We start from the raw sequence: 22,733 nt of genomic DNA on the forward strand, positions 1-22,733 counted from the left end.
TCCACATCTCTGGCTAGGGGTCTTCTCCCCCCGCAACCAGGATTCTGCGCAGTCTGTGCTGTGCCTCACTCCCCAGGTGACCCTTCCCCCCGGGTCCCCCTGCGTGGAGCTGGCCTCAGCCCACCGAGCTGTGCGGCCTGGGCACACGGCTGCCCCAGACTCCACGCTGGGCCACTGCTCTACGCACAGCCCCTACCAGACAATCACCAGGCAGGCTCCTCCCCCGCTGGTGGGGACAGTGCTGGCACTGCCACTGTTTATACCAGACACCATGTTCCCTCCTCCTTTGTCCCAGCCCTTCGCGCATCCTTGTCTGGGGAATCTGCTCCACTAGTAGCCGCTGCCTCAAGCCACTCCCAGGCCCTAACCCTGCTCCCCACGGGGATTGCCGGGGACAGACAGGTCCCACCTTCCCCTCAGGCCTGGAGTAGTCCTGGCCAGCCCCCGTGACGAGAGCAGGGAGTGCTGATCGGCACCAGGTCCTGGACTGTTGCTGTGAGGGCCCCTGCCATGGGTGCCAGCCTTTCCTGAGCTCCTGAGCCCCTGAGCCCCTGGGGACTCAGCCCAGGAGATGGTTTAAAGCCCAGAGTCTGTGATCCCTCGAAGGGATCCTCTGCTCTCCTGACTGCCGCATGGGGCCCACAGGGTCTCCTGCCGTACAGGGGGCAGTGTGTAAGGACCACGAATGGGAACCCTCCCCCAGCCGCCATCACAGTGGCTTGGGAGCTCCCTCAGCATGAGGCGGTGAGCAGGCGCCGCTTCCCACCCTCTAAGAGGTCAGGCGTGTGGGCAGCCGCAGGCTTGGCTGTCCCCACTCCCTCTCCAGTACTAAAGGTGGCTCCCTTTGAGCCAGGCTGTGGGTGCTGTGGAGTGAGATGGGGCATCGGGCACCATTCTCATGGAAGGAGGGGTGGGTTTCTGGCCGCCTCGCCAGCTCTTCCGTGGTCCCTTCCCTGTCACAAGCATGCATGCGTCTGCTGGGCCAGCCTTCTTGGAAACCCAGGTGACTAGTGAACTCTGCATTTTCAATGTGCCTTCTGCTTCAGGACCTGGGGGTCCTTCCTGACCCTCCCTGGCGTGCCCCCAGCCCGGGGCCTGGCCCACCTGTCCTGGAGCCCAGAGCAGCTTGACCTGGAGCTGCCTGTCTGGGGTGGGGTCTCAGGTCCCCAACACCCCCCCCCCTTTGATTTCAGTGCCTTGCTCAGCCCTCGTTTGGGAACCTTCATAGCCTCCTGCACCGCGCGGTGTTCGTTCCTTGGACAGAGTGACCACACTGGCTCTCCTGGGGCCCCTGGTGGTCTCGGAAGGAGAGGGAGGAAGACCTGGGATATGTAGGAACTGGGGAGTCCACAGGCGGTGCCAGGCCTCCCGCCATGGCCTCCATAGCCTGTGAGAGCCCCGGGCCATGTGTGATTGGCCATGGTCTGCGTTCTCACTGTTGTCACACATCTTAGAACGTCCCCAAGTATTGTGATGTTCCATCCCTGCGAAAACAAGACCACCGTTCCCCATCTGCCACGGTGGCTTCTTCCCGGGAGGCCCCAGCCCCCGGTGGGCAGAGCAGGGAGGGCTTCCGGGGGGGTGGGGAAGGGCGGGCACTCAGTGGCCCTCCCTGGAGCTGCCCCGCTGTTGGCCAAAAACACGAAACATCCGTACTTAGTCCTCTCCAGTTACATCCCCTCTTGCTTAAGGGCAAAGCAAATTAAGTCATTCTGCCACCCCAGGCTCCAAACCAAATATTGGACGTGAATTTATTAGCATCATAAAGCCCAGGTTGATTTATGTGACAATCTGGAGGCACACAGCAGTACAGTCGGGTGCCCTGGCCTCGTCTGGGCCTGGAGGGACCGAATCCGCCGTGGGTGGCCACGTCCCTGACGGTGAGCCAGGGTGCTCGCCATGGCTGCTGTCTGGGCTCCTTTGCTCCTTGGAATTCACCCGCTGTCTGACCACCTGGAGGTCAGATGGGGTCGCCTTCCTCTCTCCTGCTGATAGCCAGGGGAGCTTAGGGCAACGGGGAGAGGACACCAGCAGCCAGACAGAGCCCGATGATGCCTGTTCACGCGTGGCTGCAAGCGCTTCCGTTGGTGTGGTCAGGTGGGCGAGTCCGGTCGTGATCTCCATCTTACAGCTGGGCCCCCCGGGTCAGTGGCAGGGAGGGCTGAGGAGGAGGCCGGGGAGGAACTCGTAAACTCAACAGCCTCCACCTGGTGCCTTTCATCCAGACTGGCTCCAAGGGCAGGCGAGGCCAAGGCGGGAGTCCGTGTTCCCTTGGGCCTTGGCACCAGTGGCTCCTGCCTGTTCCCTCACCTGAGGCCAGAGAGGCGGCTGCCGGCTTATGGATGGGGCAGATGGCAGGTGACAGGCTGGGAGGCACTGCTGAGTGGTGGAAGGTGGGCCGCGGGCACCTTGCCAGGCCCTTAGTGACACAGCTGTTCTCGCCACATGGGGGCCGGGAGCAGCCTCGGCAATGGGCAGGCTGAGGTCAGAGTGTTGGAGGAGGGGGGCTGCGCCCCAGCTCCCGGGAATCCAGCCCTGGGGTGGAGCCTGGCAGGACCAGGCCCTGGGGCTGTGTGACCGCGCTTGTCCCCACCTGTCTTCTGCGTGACGTCCGATTCCCGGGAAGGGCTGACCCCAGGTTGGCCACGCTAACAGCCACGGAAAAGCTGCTCTTCTGAAGCCAAGACCCAGGACTGCAGGAGCGAGCTTTGCAAACCTTCTCCCCCGGCCCGGGGCTGGGGCTCATGGTGTCTGTGGGCAAAAGGGAGAAGAGCTTCCCGAGAGCCTGGTATGTGCCCGGCACAGTGCTGGGTGCTTTCCGCATGAACCTTGGTGTAATTCGGGGATTGAGAACGTGGATCAAGAAGCTGGAGCTGCCCCTGGCAGGGCCGAGCCTCCATGCCCCTCCCCGTCCTGTGTGACAGGGGGTGGGGGGGACAGGACCTGCCCCGCTGACCAGTTGTGGGAACTGAAGTGCTCAATAAAGTACTCGACAAAGCTCTTAGTCCTGACGCTCGGCTCTCTTGTCACTTGCCAGCCATAACTGCGCTTGTCGCCACACACCCAGGAGTCACCGGAGACCCTGGTTTGGGTCCCTGGTACCCGCTGGTTTCTTAGCCTCCTGAGGAATTGTCCTGTGGCAACTGCCTGCTACGATTCGAAACGGGACACTGGTCTGAGTTCTTCAGGGTCTAGAGGGCTTTGGGGGAGAGAGTGGTCTCTCTGGCTCCAAGAACTTAAGAGCCAAACTGAGGCCCAGCTAGAGAGTTCTGGCGCCAGGACTGAAGCCCAGGTGTTCTGATCAAGGCCATCATGCCTGCCCTTGGCTAAGCCTTGTGCCCCCTGCCCACTCACAGGCCCCAGGAGAGAGGTGGGGTGGCCAATGAGCCTCTCAGGAAAGCCAGTCAAGAGAGCAGCCACGCAGCAGCAGGGTGACACCGGAGCCTCTGCCGCTGGGACGGGTGACTGAGGCCTCCCTCCCCTTGTATCCCACCCAAAGAAAAAGCCAGCATCGAGGTATCTGGTGTCTGGGCGGACTCAGCTTGCTCTGTGCTACACAGACCCTCGTTTATGATGATTGGTCGTCCGTGGCCTTGCGACACGGCTCCCTCCTCTCCCCCTGGCAGGCTTTCTGCCCCCCTCCATGGTGCAGGGCCCCTCCTTGGTCCTCCCGCAGAGGTGCAGGGAGCACCACGGCTCTGAGCAGGAGGCTGGGGAGCCAGACCAAGCAGGCTCTGAACCTGGGGGAGGCGTCCTCCCTGCCTCCACTTCCCATGGGGCTCGCTTTTCCCCAGAACACATTCCTAGAGCAGGAACGAAGCAGCCAAGAGCCTGGCTCCGGGAGCAAGATTGGCCCCTCCTTGGAGCCAGTCAGCAGCAGGCTCAGCTTCACATTTGGCTTTTAATTATCTTTCCAGTTCTTGGTTATTAATGATCTTGGGCAGTGAGCGGAGAGCAGCCTGGACCTCAAGACTCCTCCCAGCTTACCGGCTGCAGCCTTCCTCCCAGAGCTGTGCTCAGAGTCAGGAAGCAGGAGGGGTCCGTCGGGTCTAGGGGCTGGTAGCCAACAGTTAACTGTCTCACCACCCGCCGCTATAGTCAAGGTCAACTCCCAGGGCACTGGCCTCGAGCACTCACCTAGACCCACATTTACCACCTGTGGCTGAGACCTGGATGGGTGAAAATCCACAGGGCAGAGGACATGACATTGCCTGTAATGGACGGGGGCCACCCATCCATGGCAGAGTCCGGCTGTCCAGTCGGGAAAGGAGCAATGTTAGAAACTTCCCCCACTCCAGGGGCGCCGCCTGGGTGGCGCTGTCAGTTAAGGGTCTGACTCTTAGTTTAGGCTCAGGTCATAATCTCAGAGTCATGAGATCAAGCCCCGAGTCAGGCTCCACACTCTGCAGAATTTGCTTAAGGTTTCTCTCTCTCATAAATAAATAAATCTTAAAAAAACGTTTCTCCCACTCCACCATTTCAGCTGTTCTCGTGCCTAAAACCAAACAAAAAAACCAGTTTTCGTGGCCTCACCTGCAGTCATGGACTACTCGGAGCCCGGGAACCACAAGAGCTGTGTGGGAAAGGGCACGGGGCAGGGGCAGTGGCTGCTCGTGGTGTTGGCCTCGAGCACTGCCCTCCCTGGCCCCCTCCCTGTTACATGGAGGTAGTTTCTGCCCTGCCTCCCCCTACTTGTCAAGGACAGCAAGGCCTCAGGCTTTCCATGTTCACACTAGCCGAGGTCTGACGGCACCAGTCGCACCGTGTTTGTGGAATGAGTGGGAGAATGAGGGCTCGTTTGCAGCACAGAGTCGTGGGAGATAAACGACACGAGAGGTGGGAAAGCATTGAAAATTGTAAGCAAGAGCCATCCTTCTACATGGTCCCGAAATGATGACATGGGACAGAGCAAGGAGGTGGGGGCAGGGAGCAGGGTGGGGAGCCCTGAGGGAGGATGAAGGACTGAGACATCGGGCAGAATCTCTGACCTGGCGCTCTGACCCCCGACGAGGAGCCCCGGCACCAGCAGGGCTGAGCCATGTCTCATCGCAGAAGCTGCCTGTGCTAGACTTGCAGGGCCGGCAGGCCAGTCGGGGCCCAGGAGAGCCCAGGAGGCTCCCCACAGCAGATCTCCTGTTCCCACCGCTAGCCGTCAGGCTCCCAGGTGGACCCCTGGCAAGGCAGGACACCCACAGCCCCTGGCATGAGCCTCTCTTCAAGGAGATTGAAGGATGAACTGCATCCGTCACCACCGAAGCCCCCATGCTGAGCACATTTGTCACATCCAGCTCCAGGGCGGGTCGGAGCTGGCACTGAATACCAAGTGGCTTCTGCTTCCCCGGAGCCCGCCCTCGGCCTCATCTCCCAGATACTCCCCCAGAGGGAGCTGCTCACCTTTTCTAGGCAGACACCCTGCCTGGGACCCCCCCCCACCCCCGTGCTCCTATTGCCTGCAGGCTGTGGCGCGCCCCCTCCAGGGAGGCCGAATGAGGCAGCCAGGACAAGTGGGTTGTAAAAGATTTGTTTAATGCCCCAGATGCTCTGAGAAGATACTCCGGACAGGGAGAGCAAGGAGTGGGACAGCCCCAACCCTGGGGTTCCAGTCTCCATGCTCCCCCACACCAGGCCCCCAGCAGTCATGACTAAGACCAGCTAAGGGCGGGTCAGGGAGAGCCCCCTGCTCCTGGTGACTCCAGGACAGGTGGGAAGGGCTTTGCATGAGAGGACAGCAAGAGTCCACCCAGCCCACGCCAGGACCTGAGACTGCTGAGGTCACCGAACTGACGGTGGAAGACATCTGTCGCTGGGAGCCCACAGCCAGGATTTCAAGGCAGAAGCCAGAAAAGTCCACGTCACCTGCCCCGTTAACCCTGACAGCGCCAGGCAGACAATCCAGCTGACCAGGAACCACCGTCGTGGACCCCTCACACTTCTGACTCTAAGCTGGAGATCCGCCTCCAGGTACAAGGTCCGGGGAAGCCATGTGTCCCACAGGCCACCCTGCTGACCTCTTCCAGCCCGGCACTGTCCCTGTAGCCTGTGCTCAGCCCCAGGGTCCTGCCCCTGTGCCCCGGAGGCCCCCAGGCCCCAGTGAGCCAGGGGCTGTGGCTGGCACAGGGGGGCAGAGGGGGGCACACGGCCCCCCAGCAAAGCGGCAGGTGGGCGTGGGCGTGCAGGCAGGCGTGCTGTCTGTGCGGCCAGGCGGGGACCCTCGCCCACACGCCCTCCTGGCAGGCCTCCCGGTAGGACGGCAGCCGCATCGCCGGCGCCTGCGCCAAGTGCGCGCAGGCGGGGCGGCCGCACCCCGCGGGCAGAGACCTGGGCCAGGCGAAGGCCTCGGCCACCGAGCTGGGCAGGGAAGCGTGGCGCGGGCGTGGGCCCCGGGCCCAGGCCGCGCGCAGCAGGGCCTCCCGCCGAGCCAGCTGCTCCGGCCCGAGTAGCGGCAGGTCCTCTGGCTCCGGGGGCTCCGGGAAGAGCGGGAGGAAGGGGCGCCCGGACCGGTCGGCTCGAGGGAAGGAGCTGTAGTGGCAGCGCTCCGGCGACAGGGGGCGCACTGGGAGCGCGCGGCGCTCGGAGCCCGACAGGAGCCGCGCGCCGCGCCCGGCCGGCAACTGCAGCCGCGCCTCCCGAGCGGCCCAGCCCGACACCCGGGAGACGTCGGACAGCGACGGCCTGGGAGTCGGGGGGCGGCCCGGGGGCTGCGGGGCTCTGCGCCCCGGCGCGGCGCGGCCCCCGCCTGCCGGTCCCCAGCCCGTGGGGCTGGGCTCGGGGGACGGGCCGGGGGTGGGCGGCCGCGGGCCGGGGCAGGCGGGCGGCGGGGGCGCGCGGCGGCCGCTGCCCCAACTCTCAATGGTGCGCGCGGCGCGGTCCAGGGAGCTGCTCACGCCCGCGGTGGTCACCATGTCGCGTGCCGCCTGCAGCATCTTGAGTACGCTGGCCTGGGCCGAGCCGGCGGTCAGGTCCGGGCTGGGGGGCCGCGCGGGGCTGGCCAGACTCTGCACCCCGCTGAAGCAGCTGTAGATGCCCTGGGTAGCGGGGAGGAGACAGCCATGAGCGCCGGCCCACCTCCCGGTCAGCTTGGTCAGGGACTGCCCACCGCCCGGTCCAAGCACCAGCCCCGTCGTCCCCAAGTCCTAGGAAGCAACTAACATTTGTTAAGCGCCTCCTATGCACCCGGCACTAGGCCACTGTGAGCGCAATTGCCCGGGAGCAGCCTGAGGCTCCAAGAGGCTCTCCTCCTAAAGGCACACAGCTTGTCGATAACAGTGAGGGTTCGGACCGGTCAGCCGGGCTCCGAGATCTCGCCCCGCCTGCGGCAGAGCGGTTCTGCTTCTCATCCTCTGTGTGATGCTGGCCGGCCCTCAGTTTTTACATGGGTAAGTGGGGCTGTGGCCAGCTCTGCCTTGACTGGGTTGGTGCCCCTAAAGCAGGGGCCTGCCTGGGGCGGGGTGGCGCCACCCACCCTGCTGAAGGCCAGCAGGAAGTCCAGCCGAGGCGTGCTGGGCACTGAGTGGCGCAGTTTCCAGTAGACCAGGTGTTCCCAGGCAAAGACCAGCAGGGCCAGCCCCATGGCCACCAGCAGCATGTAGAAGACGCCAGCCATGTTGTCGATGTCCAGCTTACTGCTCATCACCTCGTTCTTCTCGTTCTGGCAGATCCCTGAGAGCCACACTGTCTCCAGCTTCTGGGTCTCCCCTGGCAAGGGTGGGAACGGCGGGGGGACACGCCCGGCTCAGGAAAAACCCTCCCGGTGCTCACCAGGGTGCCATCCCCTTGCAGGACGAACCAGGGATCTAGCCCAGCGGGGGCAGAAGGGGGTGGCAGGGGTTGTCAATGAGCAGGAAGAAAGGAAAGCAGAGTGGGGGACTGTGGTGGGTGAGATCTGCCTTTGCCGTGCCCACCCCACCCACCCCCCGCCCTGCCACAGGCCCAAGAAGAGTTTGCTGACTGGGTCGATGTTATCATTCACTTCTGGGTGAAACTTATTGGGTATCTCCATGCCAGGCACAGAGCTGGGCGCACAGAGACAGAAGACCTAGGCCCCTGAGGACACCACAACACCTTCATTCCTATAGTTCTCATTCTGTGATACTGATGGAAAATCACAGTTTTATCTTATGGCACTGAAGCCTCTGGGTTTGGGGGCAGCTTCAGCTGGACTGAACAGTGGACTGAACAGGTCCACAGGTTAAGTGGACTGCTTACACGTGTGAGCCGCTGGTACCAAGGCAAGCCTGGGCCCCCGGCTCTGGGACTGGGCAGGCCCCTGGCACTACCCTAGGTGATCTCAAGATGGAAATGGTTGAGAGGGGTCTAGAGAAAAAAGAAAGGATCTGAGCCTCCTCCCACAGCCCCAGCGTGTGGCCTGAGCTTCCTCCTGTCTTCCTGCCCTTCCGAGACTCTCGTGGAGTCCTATCGCCCACTCCTTCCTGGCAAGCCCACCCCTTCCCCAGGTCTTCAGGCAGTCCCTCCAGATACCCCCACCCACAGGCCCAGCTCTCACTCCCCCAGACCTCTTCCTGCCCACAGGCCCTGGGACTCAGAGAGCGGTAATGGAGATGCTGACCAGCCATCAGGCAGCTGTCCCCACCTCAGCTGCCATGGCCCACCCTGGGCCCCAGGCCCCCAGCAGCAGCACCCACCATCCCCCAAGAACTGCAGGAGCGCCAAGTCTATGGCCCGTTTCCAGTGGGAGTCCTTCTGCATGGCGATGCCGTAGCCAGTGGTAGCAAAGACCTTGCCAGAGCCAATGGTGACCAGCTTGCAGCCCTCGTCCTTGCCTGCCATGTAGTTGAGGACAGCAGCATCATAGATGAAGGCGTCCAGCTTCCTGGGGACAGGCCAGGGGTCATATGAGGTGGGGACACCAAACCTGGGGCCTGACAAGGAGCTGGGCCATAGGAGCCTGCTGGGCACTGACGAGGAGGGATGGGTGGGCAGAGCCTTCTCTGGTTCTCCTGGGTCCTGGATACAGAAAAGAGCCCTCTCCGTAGCTCAGGGACCCCACCTATGCTCTTCTCAGAGAGACCAGGGAACTCTACCCCCAGAGGACAGGCCCTCTCTACCCAGCCCCTCCATGGCCCTAGGACCGTAAGAAGGTCACAACCACCACCTCAGGCCAAGCTGAACCCTGGTCAAGACCTCAGCTGCATCTCTCGGCCACATGGTGGGCATCCAGTTTTGCTTGAAAGTTTACTCTGTCCCAAGACCTCCTTACCCCCTTCCCCAGGAATCCTTCAGGACACCCCAGCCTCAATGTCCCCACCTTGCGTCTCTCAGAAAGGACCAGAGCTGAGGCTGGCCGTCAGGGAGACCTGTGGGTAGGGAAGTCAGAGGGTGGGTGCAGAGCGGAGGACCCACCCCATCTTGAGGCTGGTGAGGGCATCTTCCACCGACCGCTGGTTGAACTTGACCATGTGGGTGTGCATGTCTCGGTAGTTGCTGCGGATGTTCCGCTCCGTGCTGCCATTGGGCACCGTGCCAAAGCGGAAGGGTGGGTACTGATCTTGAGGCCGCTGAAACTGTGGGCAGAGGGCAGGCGCCATTCATCCCCCTCTGTCCAGCCTTGCAGGCATCAACCCTCCCCGACCCCGTCCCCTAGGCCCAGCCCTGGGGTCTGCACTTGCTTAGTGAGGGCACAAGAGCCCAAGAGACTGTCCAGGCCACCCCTGTGTTTTACACAGGGTGACACCGAGGCCAGGTCAAGAAGAGACTTACTCAAAGTTACTCAGTGGACCTGAGCCCTCCCCCCACACACCCCATGCCCAGCCTCTCCTCACCAGGCTCCCAGCTCCTTCCTGCTCCCTGCTCCATTTCAGGCTCCCCTCCTGGGTCCCAGACGCCCCCCTTTCCTGGCAGCCCCTGCCCTCTGCTAGTGGTGGCCCCAGGACCTTCTTATCACTGAGGCCGGACACAGTGTCAATGTATTGCTCCTGGATCATGAAGGCAGCAAGGTTGGCCGTGTAGCTGGCGAGGAAGATGACGGCGAAGAAGGCCCAGACTAGGACCATGATCTTGCTGGTGGTGCCTCGGGGGTTCTCGATGGGCACCGAGTTGTTGAAGACCAGTGCCCACAGCAGCCACACAGACTTGCCGATGGTGAAGGACGGGCCCCCAGACTCTGGGGGCGAGAGGGTGAGCACAGAGGGACTCAGGTCTTCACTCTGTCCTGGGTGGGGCCCCATCCCCAGCCATCCCCACTCCCGGGCGACCCAGCCCACCTTGTTTCTCTTTCATGTATCTGATTGGCCCCCGCTGGTTGGCCACAAGCCAGAGACACCCCCCCCCCAAGATCCAGCCTTCTCTACAGGGGGCCCCTGCGGCCCTGAGCCCCGCCCCTCCATCCCAACCCCATGGTCTCCCCTCCCAGGTCCAGCTGAGAGCTTACTCTTGCCACTGGTGAGGTTCTGGTTGTAGCTGACGGGGCTGAAGTACTCAAACATGAAGACCGTGATGGCCACCACAGTGAGACACATGACGAACATCATCACCCACACGGAAGGGCTGTAGGGCTCTGGGAACAGAGGGAGGCAGCTCAGAGGCCTCGCTACCATCCCTCCCACCCACAGCCCAGAGCACCGGGTGCAGGCAGGTGCCCATCAGAGTGGGGCCATCAGCCCCGAGGACCGAGCCAAGGGGTCTCTGACTCTCTGAGCAGCAGAGCCCAGGAGAGAACGCCCTCACAGAGGGAGGTCAGGCTCTCCTGCAGTCTGTTTCCACTCCTCTCTGCCCTGGGACAGGATCCCATCACCCCAGGAAACCTCCCTGCATCCCACTCCCATCCTCAACTTCCTTTCACAGAAGGAGACTTTACGCCCCATGTGCGCTCCCCTCCCTTCCCATTCCCCAGCCTGCAAGGCCTGTAACCTGCTCCATCCCCCACCCTCCTCCCCCTCGGCCTCCCCACCTGGCCAGATGCCACGGAGTGGAGCCCAGCCACGGGCTGCTTGCCCAAGGCATTTTCTCATTCCCTCTCTGCCCTCGCCTGCCAGCACGGCTAGCCACACTCCTGGTCTGGACGTGCCCTGCCTGGCCCAGCGTGGACGAGCTGCTGGTTCTGCCTGGAATCAGGGTCTTTGAGATCAAATCTCACTCTCGATCCTACTGACAGGGCCCGGGAGCCCCAGGAGCCCCAGGAGCTGGGGAGCCCAACTGAGCTGCTCCGACACGTCTGCTCAACGGGTTCAGTCTCCCTGGGCAAGGAGGCGTCACTGCCGTAAGCAGGTGCCCTGACGCAGCGCCCGTCCTGCGGGGTGGGGTCTGTTGTCCTCTGCGGGCGGCTGAGGAACCCTGCTCAGAGAGCTTCGGTGACTTGCTCAAAGCCATGCAGCAGGAAAGGGATTCTCTCCTCTGCTCCTGGCTCGCCTGTCCTCGCGGCTCTCTGCAAACCTCACACTGCAAGTCCCACTGACCTCTGACAGGGCCCTTGGTGAGCGGGGACCATGGCCGCATCCTCAGCAGCTCGTGTGAGGCTTGGCGCAAGCACTGAATTCCCATTAAGCCACAAACTAGCACCACTTCCCACTCTCTGGGTCGGCTCCCCCCGCTCCCCATGGAGCTTCTCCCCGGTGTGTCCTAGCCCAGGAGGCGCCTCGCGAAGTCGGCCTGCCTTCCCAGCTTTCCTGCCCCTCACAATGGCCACTCTACTCTCCTCACCCGACACTCGGGCTCAAAACGGAACACGGGCTTCACCTCTTCCCTCTCCGCCCTATGCTCCTGCAGCCTCAGGCACCCACCTCCGCGCTGACCCTCTGAGGCCCGCCCCAATCTCCCTGTTCCCAAGCATCCCCCTCAGAGCCCGGAGCCCTCCCTGCCCACCCCGCGCCGCACCCAGGAAGGCCGACGGGGAGACGGTGCCGTTGCTGCGGGCCACCATCACGCTGATGCCTGTCTCCACGAAGGGCACAGAGAAGTCCACGATCTCAGAGCGCTCCTCGTTGATGGTAAGGGAGCCGATGGCCATGTCTGCCCGCTTGTAGTACACCTGGGGCCACGGGGGCCAGACCCGGGTTGAAGGACGTGACTCACCAGCTGGAGCACCCTCCCCAGCCTCCCCCAGCCACCCTTCCAGCAACCCCAGGGTTGAGTCGGCTGTTCCCATCTGGGGTCCTCAGAGCTCCGCTAGAAGTACTGGCCAGCCCAGGGAACATTACTGGTGACACCCCATCTTCCCTGCGAGCTGGGAGAGCCTCGGGAGCTGGGCCCAGGCCCCGCCCTGACTGACCCCCAGCTCAGGAACAAGGCGGTGGCTGAGCAACATGTGGGGCCTGGGGTGGCGAGCCAGCAGGGGGGGTGAGCTCAGGTAGACCTCGGGGCGGGCCTACCTCCCCGATCATGCCGTTCCACACGCCCCGAACCCTCTTGCCATGCTTGCCATTGGTCACCAGGTACAGGTCATAGGAGAACTTGACCACCTTGGCCAGCTTCTTGAGGATGTCAATGCAGAAGCCCTTACAGCAAAGCTTGGTGTAGGGGGCTGTGTCACCGCTGCTGCCACCAAGAGACCACCAGAAGTCAGAGCCGGCAGCTCCTCCCGGTTTGGCAGATGGGCCCCCCAACCCCCCTCACCCGAGCGCAAACCACACACGGCTGCCGTCGCGCAGCAGCACACAGCTCACGCGGGGCCTTCCCGCACGGTCGCGCGGACCTGAAGGTGTGGTTGTTCTGCCTGCGGCAAGGCACGGTGTTGGGCACACAGCCGCCCGTGCCGGGGTCAGGGCTCTCCACAATGACAAAGGGCCGCTCTTCCAGCGTGGCCACCGTCACGTGCCGGCTGTCCACAACAGGCTGGAGAGACGCGCTATAGCGAGGCCACACCGGGTACTTCATGTGGAGGACGCCGTGGTCCCAGCGCCCCACCTGCAAAGGGTGACCAGCTTCAATCAGGGACCTCCAGCCCAAATCCCCCCCACCCTGTAGGTGGGGCCTCTGATAGGACCTGCCAAGGCCAAGAATCCCCCTCCCTAACCTAGGGACATCCGGGGCAGGAGCACTGGGGGAGCAGGCGAGTTGGGTCAAGGGGCTGGGCATGGACCAGAAGGGAGGGCTCCCTGCAGCCCCCTCCCAGCCTCTGGTCCCTGAGCTTTTCCGATCTAGCCTCCAAACCGCTGCTGGCCTGCAGCATCATCCTGGAGCCCAGACCCGAGCCTGTCTCACCCCGCTCCCCACTCCCCCAACCCTGACCTCAGTATCAAGTCCTTCACCCAGTACTCAAGGCCTTCCCCGCTCATGTCCACCTTACCCTTCACCTCACTCTTCCTCCTCAGCCGCCGCACCCCAAACACGTCACTTAAAAATGCCTCAAACCCTTCTGCCCCTCTGTCTACATACACCAGGCTAGTATCCCTTCCTGATGGGCTGTCACTCAACCCTCCAGGGCACAGCCCAAATGTCCCAAATTCTTTGAATCCTTCCCCAGTTCTCTCCTTGGAAAGTAGAACTGATTTTTGGCCCTTCTCTGTACCTTCATAATGCTTTGCACATATCTCTCCTCAAGCACTGATCTCCCCGAATTCTATTTGTTTACGTGTCCGTCTGGCCAGCACAGCTGTGGGTGAGTCCCCCAGGGGCAGGACTAGGTGCTGAGCCCTTGACAGGTTCTATGGTGGAGGAAGGTGAGGGTCCGTGGGAGCCCTGAGCCGAGGGTCCTCACCCACCCTGGTGCAGTGCAGATGCCTCAGCCTGAAGGATGAGGGGCTGGATGAAGGACAGAAGGGACCCTCTGCTCAGCTGTGGGACAAGAGGGGCTGGGGACAAAGTGAGAGGATACCAAGGAACCCCAGGCTCACCCCCTTCTCACCATCTCCCAGAGGCGGTGGCGGTTGAGGGCGATCACAACCATGGTGGGCTGGACCAGGTACCCACCCGGGCTGAAGGAGAAGTCTCGGCCCTCCCAGGTGACATTCAGTAGGTGCCTGAGGTGGGGGAGAGAAACCAGGGTGTCCCTGCAGCCCTGCCTAGGACCAGAGGCCCCCTCCCCCACCTTCTACCTCACCCCTATCACCACCACCAGGTCTCACTGACTGTAACCTTATTCCTGTATTTATACACCCCCTCCCCGATCCCCGACACATCTTCACACCTGGCTTTTTTTTTCAGTTGTGGAAACTAAGCTCAGAGAGGTGAGGTAACTTGGCCCCCGGCACACAGCTAGTAGGAGGTGTGGCCAGCGAACCCAAGCTCAGTGCAGCCCAGGTCCCCTGAAGCGCCCGCGCCCCCCTCCCATGCCCTCGGCAGGTGCCCACCTGTAGAAGGCCTCCCGGGCAGGGCTGACAGGCCCGGGGTGGCCACGGCAGTCCCCAGCCGGGGAGGGCAGGGCACCATGCTGCCGCTGGTAGCCGTGGGCGCCCAGGGCCAGGATGGCCACGCCGTCGCGGACCTTCTGGCGGAGGCTGAGGCGCCAGCTCTCGGTGACGACGCTGATGAGGCCCACGGGGAAGGCGGCGGGGGGCGCGTCGGTGCTGCCCAGCGCCAGGCTGGGCACCAGCCACACGTGTCCGGGCCCCACCAGACCGGCCTGCGCCGCCTCGGCGAAGAGCACCTCGGCCTCCTCGCGCGAGCAGTAGGCCACCAGCACCGGGGCGTCGACCTGGCGCAGCAGGCGCTGGATGTGCGCGCGCTGCCCGCCCGGGCCCAGCTCCAGCGTGAGCACGTCCAGCAGCCGCCAGCTCAGGTAGCTGGCGTCGGCGACGGCGCGCACCCCCTCCAGGAAGAGCGCGTGCCCCGGGTGCAGGCTGGTGATGACGGCGAACGCGCTCCAGTCGTACTCCTCCAGCACCTTGAACAGCACCTGCAGCTGCTGCTCCAGGGACACGCCCAGCTGCAGGAAGGCGGAGCCCGGCTCCTGGGGGCGGGGCGGGGGGCGGGGCCTGAGTCGGGGCGGGGGCGGTGCGCCCCGCCCCAACTGCCGTTCCCTCTCTGTCCCCTGACCGAGACGCGGCTCGTCCCGCGAGCCCCCGTGCCGCAACACCGGCCTCCCGCCCCCGACGTGGTTCCTAACCCCTGCTGCCCGTTAGAATCACCTGAAGGGCTTTTAAAGCTACTCGAGCGGCCCCCCCACCCGAGCAAGGCTGGACCGAAGACCCGCAGCGTCCGCTGCCCCCGCGGAGCTTGTTGGAAATGCAAATTCTCAGGCGCATCGCACACCTGGGATCAGCATCTGGGGATGGAGCCCAAGAATCTGTATTTTAACAAGCTTCTCAGGCGATGCTTGAGCCCGCCAGTTTGGGAAGCGCTGCCTCAGACCGGCTGAATCAGAACCTCAGAGACCGGACCCTGCGCGTCTGTATTTTTCTAAAACCGTTAAGGCAGAGAACCACCGTGCTGTGAGTTACTGTCGGGTCCAAAGGTAGCTAGGGAAACAGCATCCTCCACGGAGCCCTGGGGATGAGAAAGTTCCTCCTCTCCACCATCTCCACCATCACAAATGCCGAGGGCACTGCCGGCTGGAGCCTGGGCTAACACAATCCGCTCCCCGCTCCACAACTGTGGTCTCCCTGCTGCCCCTGCAGGCCCCCAGGATTTCACCACACTACAACTGTCCCAGTCTTTTTACACTTGATCTTAGCCAAAAGGCCGAGAAGCGATTGTCCCAGTCTTTTTAAAAAGCGAATCCGGGACAACCCTACAGGACAAGTAACCCAGTTCCTTCAACAAACAAATTGCAAGAAAAAGAGAGATGGAGGAGGATCCTACAGATGGAGACTCAGAAGCGACATCAGCCAATCACTAGTGGAAACCGGATTTGTTTCTTGACTCAAGCAGGCGCATTTCAGAATAAGCATTCAGATGTTTATGAAACAATGGGGAAACTTGAACACTGCCTGGGTAGTTGATGGTGTTAAGGAATTTTGTTTTTTAGATGTGATCATGGACAGTGGTTTCGTTTTTAAGCTCTTATCTATCAGAGATATATAGAGAAGTATTTCCGGATGGGACAATAGGGTTTTGCCTCAAAATGACGCAGAAGAGGGGGAAGTGGGTGGACGCAAGGATGGCGCAGGGTTGGCAGAGGGTGGGTGGTTCCTGAGGTCATTATACTCTCCTATGTAGGCTCAAATTTCTCCATAATAAAAAATAATCATAAAAGAAAGGCAAACCAGATCGGTCTTTCCCCTCGACAACATCTTGCACCCCTCACCCCATTACTTAGGGTAAAAACCAAATATCTTCCTATGTGCTCAGGATCTCACCTTCCTCTCCAGCCTTCTCTCAAGAACTCCAGCTCCTTCCACCTGGCTGCCTTCACACCACCTGATGACTCGGGCTGGTACACTGTCCCCCCTTCCCCCACCCCCACACAGCTTGCCAACTCTCTCTCATCCTCCACACCTTCAATATGATTTCTAAAGAAACCTTCTCTGACCAGCCCTCTACCCAAATGGGGGCCCTCTTAGACCCTCCCGGCATCCTATGTTTTTCCTTTACATCACTGGTGTCAGCTGAGACTGAAGACAAATGTGCGTTTGGAACTTTCTCCCCACAGGATGCAAACTCTGTGAGGGCACGCCTCCCCCATGCCTGGGACGGTGACCTGCCACTGGATGGTCTCCCTGCCGGTCAAGTGCATCAGCTTCTCTGCCCAGCCTGCCCCTCTGCTGCTGGGTCTGGAGCCTGACCGAGGAAGGCCGGAGAAGCAGAGAGAAGGTGGACCAGGGTTGCCCACCAAAGCCAGAGATGAGCTTGCCACCCACACCCCCTCATCCAGACACGATGTGAAAGCAGCCCAGAAAGTTTATCTTCTAGAACATGGGAACAGCATTCCCACAGCTCACCCATGTCACACCCTCAGCCCCCACCTCCCTGCTGGTTCCGCCCCATCCCAGCCGCCCAGAACCTAAGTCTCTCCCCGGCCCAGCCTCAGCCCCACTCCCGCAGCCCCAGCCTGGCTCCCGGCCCAAGGGGTGAGAGGACATGAATTTGGACAGGCACCTTGGGGGTGAGGACCACAGCCGAGCCCCCACTGATGCTGAGGATAGGCACATGGGTCTGGGAGGAGATGAAGTCCAGGATCTGCGCCACGGCCTCGGTGCCCACGTTGTCCTCAAAGACAACGCCGTGGACGCGCGCCGCCCCGAGGAGCCCACAGATCTGGGTGAGGAGGCTGCTGGGGTTGGTGTTGTTGACGCCCACGGTGAGCGGCTGGATCTCCAGAGGCAGGTCCGTGAAGCTCTGGGAGGTGAGGCGGGTGCGAACTTGGGCGTGTGGTGGCCCCGAGCTGCCAAACACCACGGCCACTGTCACGGCTTGCTCACCCTGCCCGGGGCCCAGCCCTGCCCAGGCCCCGAGGAGTGACGTGAGCAGCAGGGCCGGCCCCAGAGCGCCACCCATGTCCACTGCGGCGTCCTGCAGAGAGAGAGCGGGACAGGTACAGGGAGGGAGACAGAAGCACAAAGAGAAGATGAGCAGACAGGAGGTGGAGGCCACAGTCAGAGACACACACCCGGAGGGAAAGAAAAGGGGGAAAAATCTCCCTCCACAAAGAATCGCAGAGAGGGAGGGACAGCCAGACACAGAGAAAGAGGAAGAGACAGGTGAGCTGAGCGTCCCCAGCACAGCCTGGAGGGGCAGAGGCTGGCAGGATGTTGAGTCCCCACTGGTGCTCATTACTTCCCTTCTGCTGCTGAACAACATGCTTGGCTGGGAAGGCCCGACCTTTGGCCGGACCTTGTCTGGGTTCTGCCCCGGGAAGTTACCCTGAAAAGGTTAGTCTAGTGTCCAAGTCCGTAGATTTGAGTCAGACCTGAGTTCAAGTCCCGGCTCTGTCACTTATTAGCTGTGTGATCCTGATGACGTCACTTAAGTAGGTTTTCTTGCAACAATCACGGGACGCACCTCACAGCGGCAAAGAGGCTGCCCACTGCTGTCAGCGCCCTCATCTTAGCGGCGACAGCCCCACATCCAGGGGAAGGAAGGCAGCTTCTGTGACGCTCCCTGCCCTACCTCTATATTCTCCATCCTATAACATCCGGAGGACCCTGCTATGTTTGGCCTTGAGGGACACAGAGACCCCTCCTCCCGGGCACCAGACCACCTTTCCCCTGTGGCCTCAACTAGGAGCAACCATTCCACAGGAGTGTGATACCACGGACTTGGTCGGGGCTCAGGGTCTCCTGAAACCCTGAAACCCACGTGAGCGGCTTCCCCAGGCCATCGCCACTGTGCAAGATTCTTTTGACCTAACCCAAGGGCGTGACATGTATCCCTGCTAAATAAACATCATGGCTTTGGATTGGAACCAACAGCCAAGCCGGTGAGTGCTGCCCACTGATGCAGCGCTCCCTCCCGGCTGGCCACCGGCCACAGCTACGCCACCTTTTCCATCTTCATCATATCCCCAGAGAAACCTCTGAACGGGAGAGAGCCAAAGGGTGACCAGGGTGAACCTGGTTTAATCTGGGCTGAGAAGACAGCATTTTTGGCAGGGGAGGGTATGAATGCTCACTTCGGTGGCCTTGAAATCTCCCCCTGTCCCCACCCCACCGTGTACGGTTTCCTAGTACACCGACCTAGACTCCAGAGTCCAGAGACTTGTGTGAGTCTGGGACTGGAACCTAAACCATGCCAGGCCACAGGACACCTCAGCTTCTACCAATCAGGGACCTCAAGTTCCACCTGCAAAGGGCGCTGCCGTGCTTTCTCCTCCCTCTCCCAGAACTTTCTGTGCCCATCTCTGCCCACAGCCCAGTCCCGGTAGGTTCCCTGCCGCTGGGGACAGCCCCAAGTCTCCCCCATCTCTGCCTCCCAGCTCTGAGCTCCACGTCTGTGCCGTCCAGAACAGCAGCTGTCAGTCACAGGTGACTGTGGGCACCGGAAATGCGGCTTGTCTGAACTAAGGTTCGAGGTCAGTGTCAAATACATGGTGGATATGGAAGACTGAGTGTGAAAAAAAGAATGTAAAGCATTTCATGAATATTCTTTATATTGGTGACATGTTGAGTAACAGTTTACATACACTGAGTTAAACAAAATATACCGCTAGAACTAATTTCACCTGTGTTTTTTTTACTTTTTCTAATGTTGCCACTGGAAAATTTACAATGACACCTGCAGCTCTCATGTTGCTTCTTTTAGACAACATGACTCCAGAGGTAGGAGCCATGCCCACCCCCGGCTTCAAGGGGGCACCACTCCAGAGACTCCCTTGATGGGAAGGTGTCCTCTGGGCTTCGGGTTTGAGAAGCCTCTCACCGGGAGTGATCACACAATACCTTGGAGGGAGGGGCCCCATCCGGCAAGGCTCTCTGAGCTTCAGATGGCAAAGGGCAGGTTCTAAGAGATTCAGAGCCCAGAGTCTTATCACCACATGACATCTAGCCTCCCCCACAAGGCAGGAAGGTCATACCCCCAGCCCTGGCCCCCCAACCTGTCCACCTCCCATCCACCTCACTCCCCTCCCACCCCCCTGCTCTGAAACATTGTCCTGGCCTCTCCACCCCTCCCAACACAGCACAGCTGCTCCCGGGTGCCCGCAGAGGAAGTCCAGACACCTTGATCCCATGTTTAAGGCCCCCCATACACACCGGGACACCAACCCATTGTCTCCCCTGCATAGACCCCACACTGTCCTCATCCCAAGGTCTCTGCTCTGTTGTTCCCTCGGGCTGGAATGTCCTCTTCCCGCAGCTTGTCTCTCAACTACACAACAAAATTCCAGAATTTTCAGAGCCCAACCTAAATCTCTGTCCCACCAGTCACCTGCCCCAGTGCCTCCAGGCTCTGGACACTCTGGCAAGAAGATAACAGGGTCTGAGTGGGGCTCTAGGCCTTCCTCCTACCCCTCCTCCCCACCTCTCCTGGGCGGGGAAGCACCCGGCTATGCCACTTCAGTAATGGGCAGCTATGTCCCCACTCCCTCCCGGCCTCCCACCTTTTACTAACTAAGTTAATGAACACTGGGACAGTCGCAACGGTCAGTCCTCTGAAACCTCTGGCATCACCTTGAGCTCACTGAGCACCTGCACGGGCTTAGGGCTCTTCTTGCCGCCACTCAGCCCCTCACCCCCATTCCCAGGCAGGCTCCCCACCCCCCATGTGCGCACATGCGCACTCACACCCCAGACACTGGTGGCTCCCCCCTCTCCCAGGCCAGGAGCTTTGGCCCCAGGAAGGGGTCCCACCCACCAGCTGCGCTGCTTCAGGGGAGCAGAGGGACCCGGGCTGCTCTGCCGGTTGTACCCACTGCCCTTTGGCAAGCGGCCTCTACTCTGCCGTCGGGTTTCCTTCCCTCCTCGACTTTTACTAAGCGAAAATCCGAACCCAAGCGTCAGGGAAGTAGACCGCCACTGCATCTCGCTCCCACTGGCGCCGGCGCCAAAGTCTCCCTCCAAGATTAACTCACCCCCTCCCCGCCGATTCCACCCCAGCCCCCCGGGGGGCGCCCCGCCCCCTCCCCTTGGCAGGAATCTCTTACACTCGGGCTGTGAAGTTCGGGGTATTTTTAGGCCGGCGATAAATAATTCATAGGGAACGTGGCATCAGGCTCCCCCCGCGGGAGGACGGGGCGCGAGCGGCGAGAGCCACCGTCACCCGCGGCTCAAGGACACTCGCGATGCGGCGGCGGCGGCGGCGGTGGCGGCGGCGGCGGCGACTCCGGGCTCCCGGACCCGTGCCACGCCTCCTGGCGGCCAAACTGGGCACCACGTTCGCGCCCCCAGCCGCGCTTCTACACCCCACCCCCTCCCCGCAGGTGTCGCCGGATCCTAGGCCCCCCAAACCACTCATCGCAAGCCGCGCAGGTTGTAGGGGGTGGAGGACGAGCTCGCCAGACAGGCCGGTCTGTGGGCGGGGTACCAGACCTTGGGGCGAACCCAGAAATCTGGTTTCCAGTCTGTCGGGTCCCCTTCACGCTCCTACCCAAATACTTAGTTCGGAGTTTAGGAACAGACTTGAAACCGACTGGCGCAGCCAGAAACTAGACGGGCGGCAAGATAGAGCACATGAGCCTTCCTCGATTTCCTCGATTTCCCTGCGGCCCCGGGGTCTGAGACCGAGCCAGGGCGGTACCACCACGGGAGGGCTGGGGGACCGAGCCAGAAGTCCCGCCGGGTGAGCAGGGCTGGGAACCAGGGTGGTGAGAGTGTCAAAAACCCGGCTGGGATCCCCGCTTCGCTCACCCAGAAGGACCTTCCTATGCGTCCTGGGGTACACCCTTGGGGATTTTCTGGCTGCCTGATGCCTTGCCTTCACAAGTCCCTGGCCCTGCCCTCCTAGGCCTGGGCACCAAACGCCTTCCGCAGCAGGAGGCTCGGGCTTTCCCTTTCCCGCCGTCGGGGATCCTTGTCGAAGCCCCGGGAGACCTGAGCACCCGCTGGTGCGACAGCCAGGGCCCAGCGCTCCGGTGCTCACGGTTCCTCCATGGTCCTCTTCGTCCAGCCTTCCCTTTGCGCCCTCGGAGCCCGGGTCCGCCGGGCGCTGGGTCGGTACTCGGCCCGACCCCACCACCCCGTGAAGCCCGCGCTGATTCCCTGAGGTCAGAGGAGGGAGCGTTTTGCCGCGCAGAGGAGCGGAAGAAAAGCTGGGGGTGGGGGTGGCGGAGAAAGATCGAGGGGACTCGCCGCGTGTGAAGGGGCGGGGGTGTCAAGGGAGAGGCGCGCGGAAGGTGCCCCGCAGACCTCCGGGAAGCGGGGCGCCGCGCTCCCGGAGCCGCCGACAGCCCCCTTTCGTCCTCTCTGCCCAGGCCCTCTCCAGCCCTCTTCGCGCAGTGGCGGCCCCCGGCCCCCGACCCAGCTCCCCGCCCCGGCGGCTTCCAGCAGCAACAGTTGCGGGGCCCGGCGGCCCAGACTCTCGCGTCCCCGCACCGCCCCCTCCCCCGCGGCGCCGCGACGCCCAGGGAAGGAGGAGCTGGAGGGCTCGGCGACCCGGGAGACGAACGTCTTGGGCGCCTCACCCCGCGTCCTTCCCTCGCGTCCGCCGCGCGCCTGTCACCTCGGCCTCCCCGCCTCACCTCCCCTCCGCCCGCCCGGGTCCGAACCCCAGGCCCGGTCCCCGAGGGTTCCGGGTCCCCGGCCGCCCCCTCCTCAGGCTCCGCGCGCCAGCCAGACTGTCCCCGGGAGTCCCGCGTCTGTCTCCGCCGTCCTTGCCCGCGCGGCGCCCGAGCCCAGCCCCAAGTTGGCGGCGAAGTTGGCGTCCCCCGCTCGCCACCCGCCACTCACCGGGGGGAAGGGGCGCTGCGCCCGCGCCGAGAGCCCGCGCCGGCCGCCTCCCGCGCGCTGCATGTCCCGGCGCCTCGGCCCCCGCCCGCTGGCGCGCTCCGTCCTAGCTCGGCGGGCACCGGAGCCCGGGCAACGCGGGGCCCGGGTCCGTGGCGCGGCCTGGCGGGCTGGCCCGGCCCGTCCCCCGCGCCCTCCCGGGGTCCGCTCGGCGCCCGGCTTCGTCTCGGGCTGGGCTGCACGGCGCGCCTCCGGCTCCCAGGGCTCGCCTGCCGGCTGTGGCGGAGCGCTCGCCGCCGCCCGCGCGGGCCCGCCCCACCGGGGCCCGCCGCCTCCGCCCCGCCCCGGCCCGCCCCGCCACCCGCTCCCCGCCGCTCCAGGCCCCTCCTCGCCCGCCCGCGCGCGGGACGCCCGGGTCCCATCTCCCTTCTCCAGGACTGTGTCTCCAGACCCGACACTCGGGGCCAAGTGCTGCCTCGGGGAAACCCGCAGCCTGGCTGGAGCCCTGGGTTCGAGCCCACAGCTCACGAGCTGTGTGACCTTGGGCCAGTTAATTCCGAGGATCCCTCAGTCTCTAAAGTGACA

The 22,733-nt window shown here is 62.7% G+C and overlaps 1 protein-coding gene across 1 annotated transcript; it reads right to left on the bottom strand.

Moving 5' to 3' along the window:
* Window positions 1-5,924: 5,924 nt before the first annotated feature.
* Window positions 5,925-22,214, bottom strand: GRIN2C (glutamate ionotropic receptor NMDA type subunit 2C; the record flags this gene model as incomplete). The annotated part of the gene is made up of 13 exons (XM_080826834.1): window positions 5,925-7,025; window positions 7,463-7,695; window positions 8,643-8,830; window positions 9,361-9,521; window positions 9,891-10,120; window positions 10,388-10,513; window positions 11,830-11,983; window positions 12,324-12,489; window positions 12,647-12,858; window positions 13,799-13,913; window positions 14,244-14,842; window positions 16,930-17,343; window positions 22,152-22,214. The coding sequence occupies 13 exons, from the start codon at window positions 22,212-22,214 to the stop codon at window positions 5,925-5,927; spliced, it is 3,762 nt and encodes a 1,253-aa protein (XP_080682960.1).
* Between the last annotated feature and the right edge of the window lie 519 nt (window positions 22,215-22,733).

This window comes from Martes martes, assembly GCF_963455335.1.
Source record: "Martes martes genome assembly, chromosome: 16".
NCBI classification, from domain to species: domain Eukaryota; kingdom Metazoa; phylum Chordata; class Mammalia; order Carnivora; family Mustelidae; genus Martes; species Martes martes.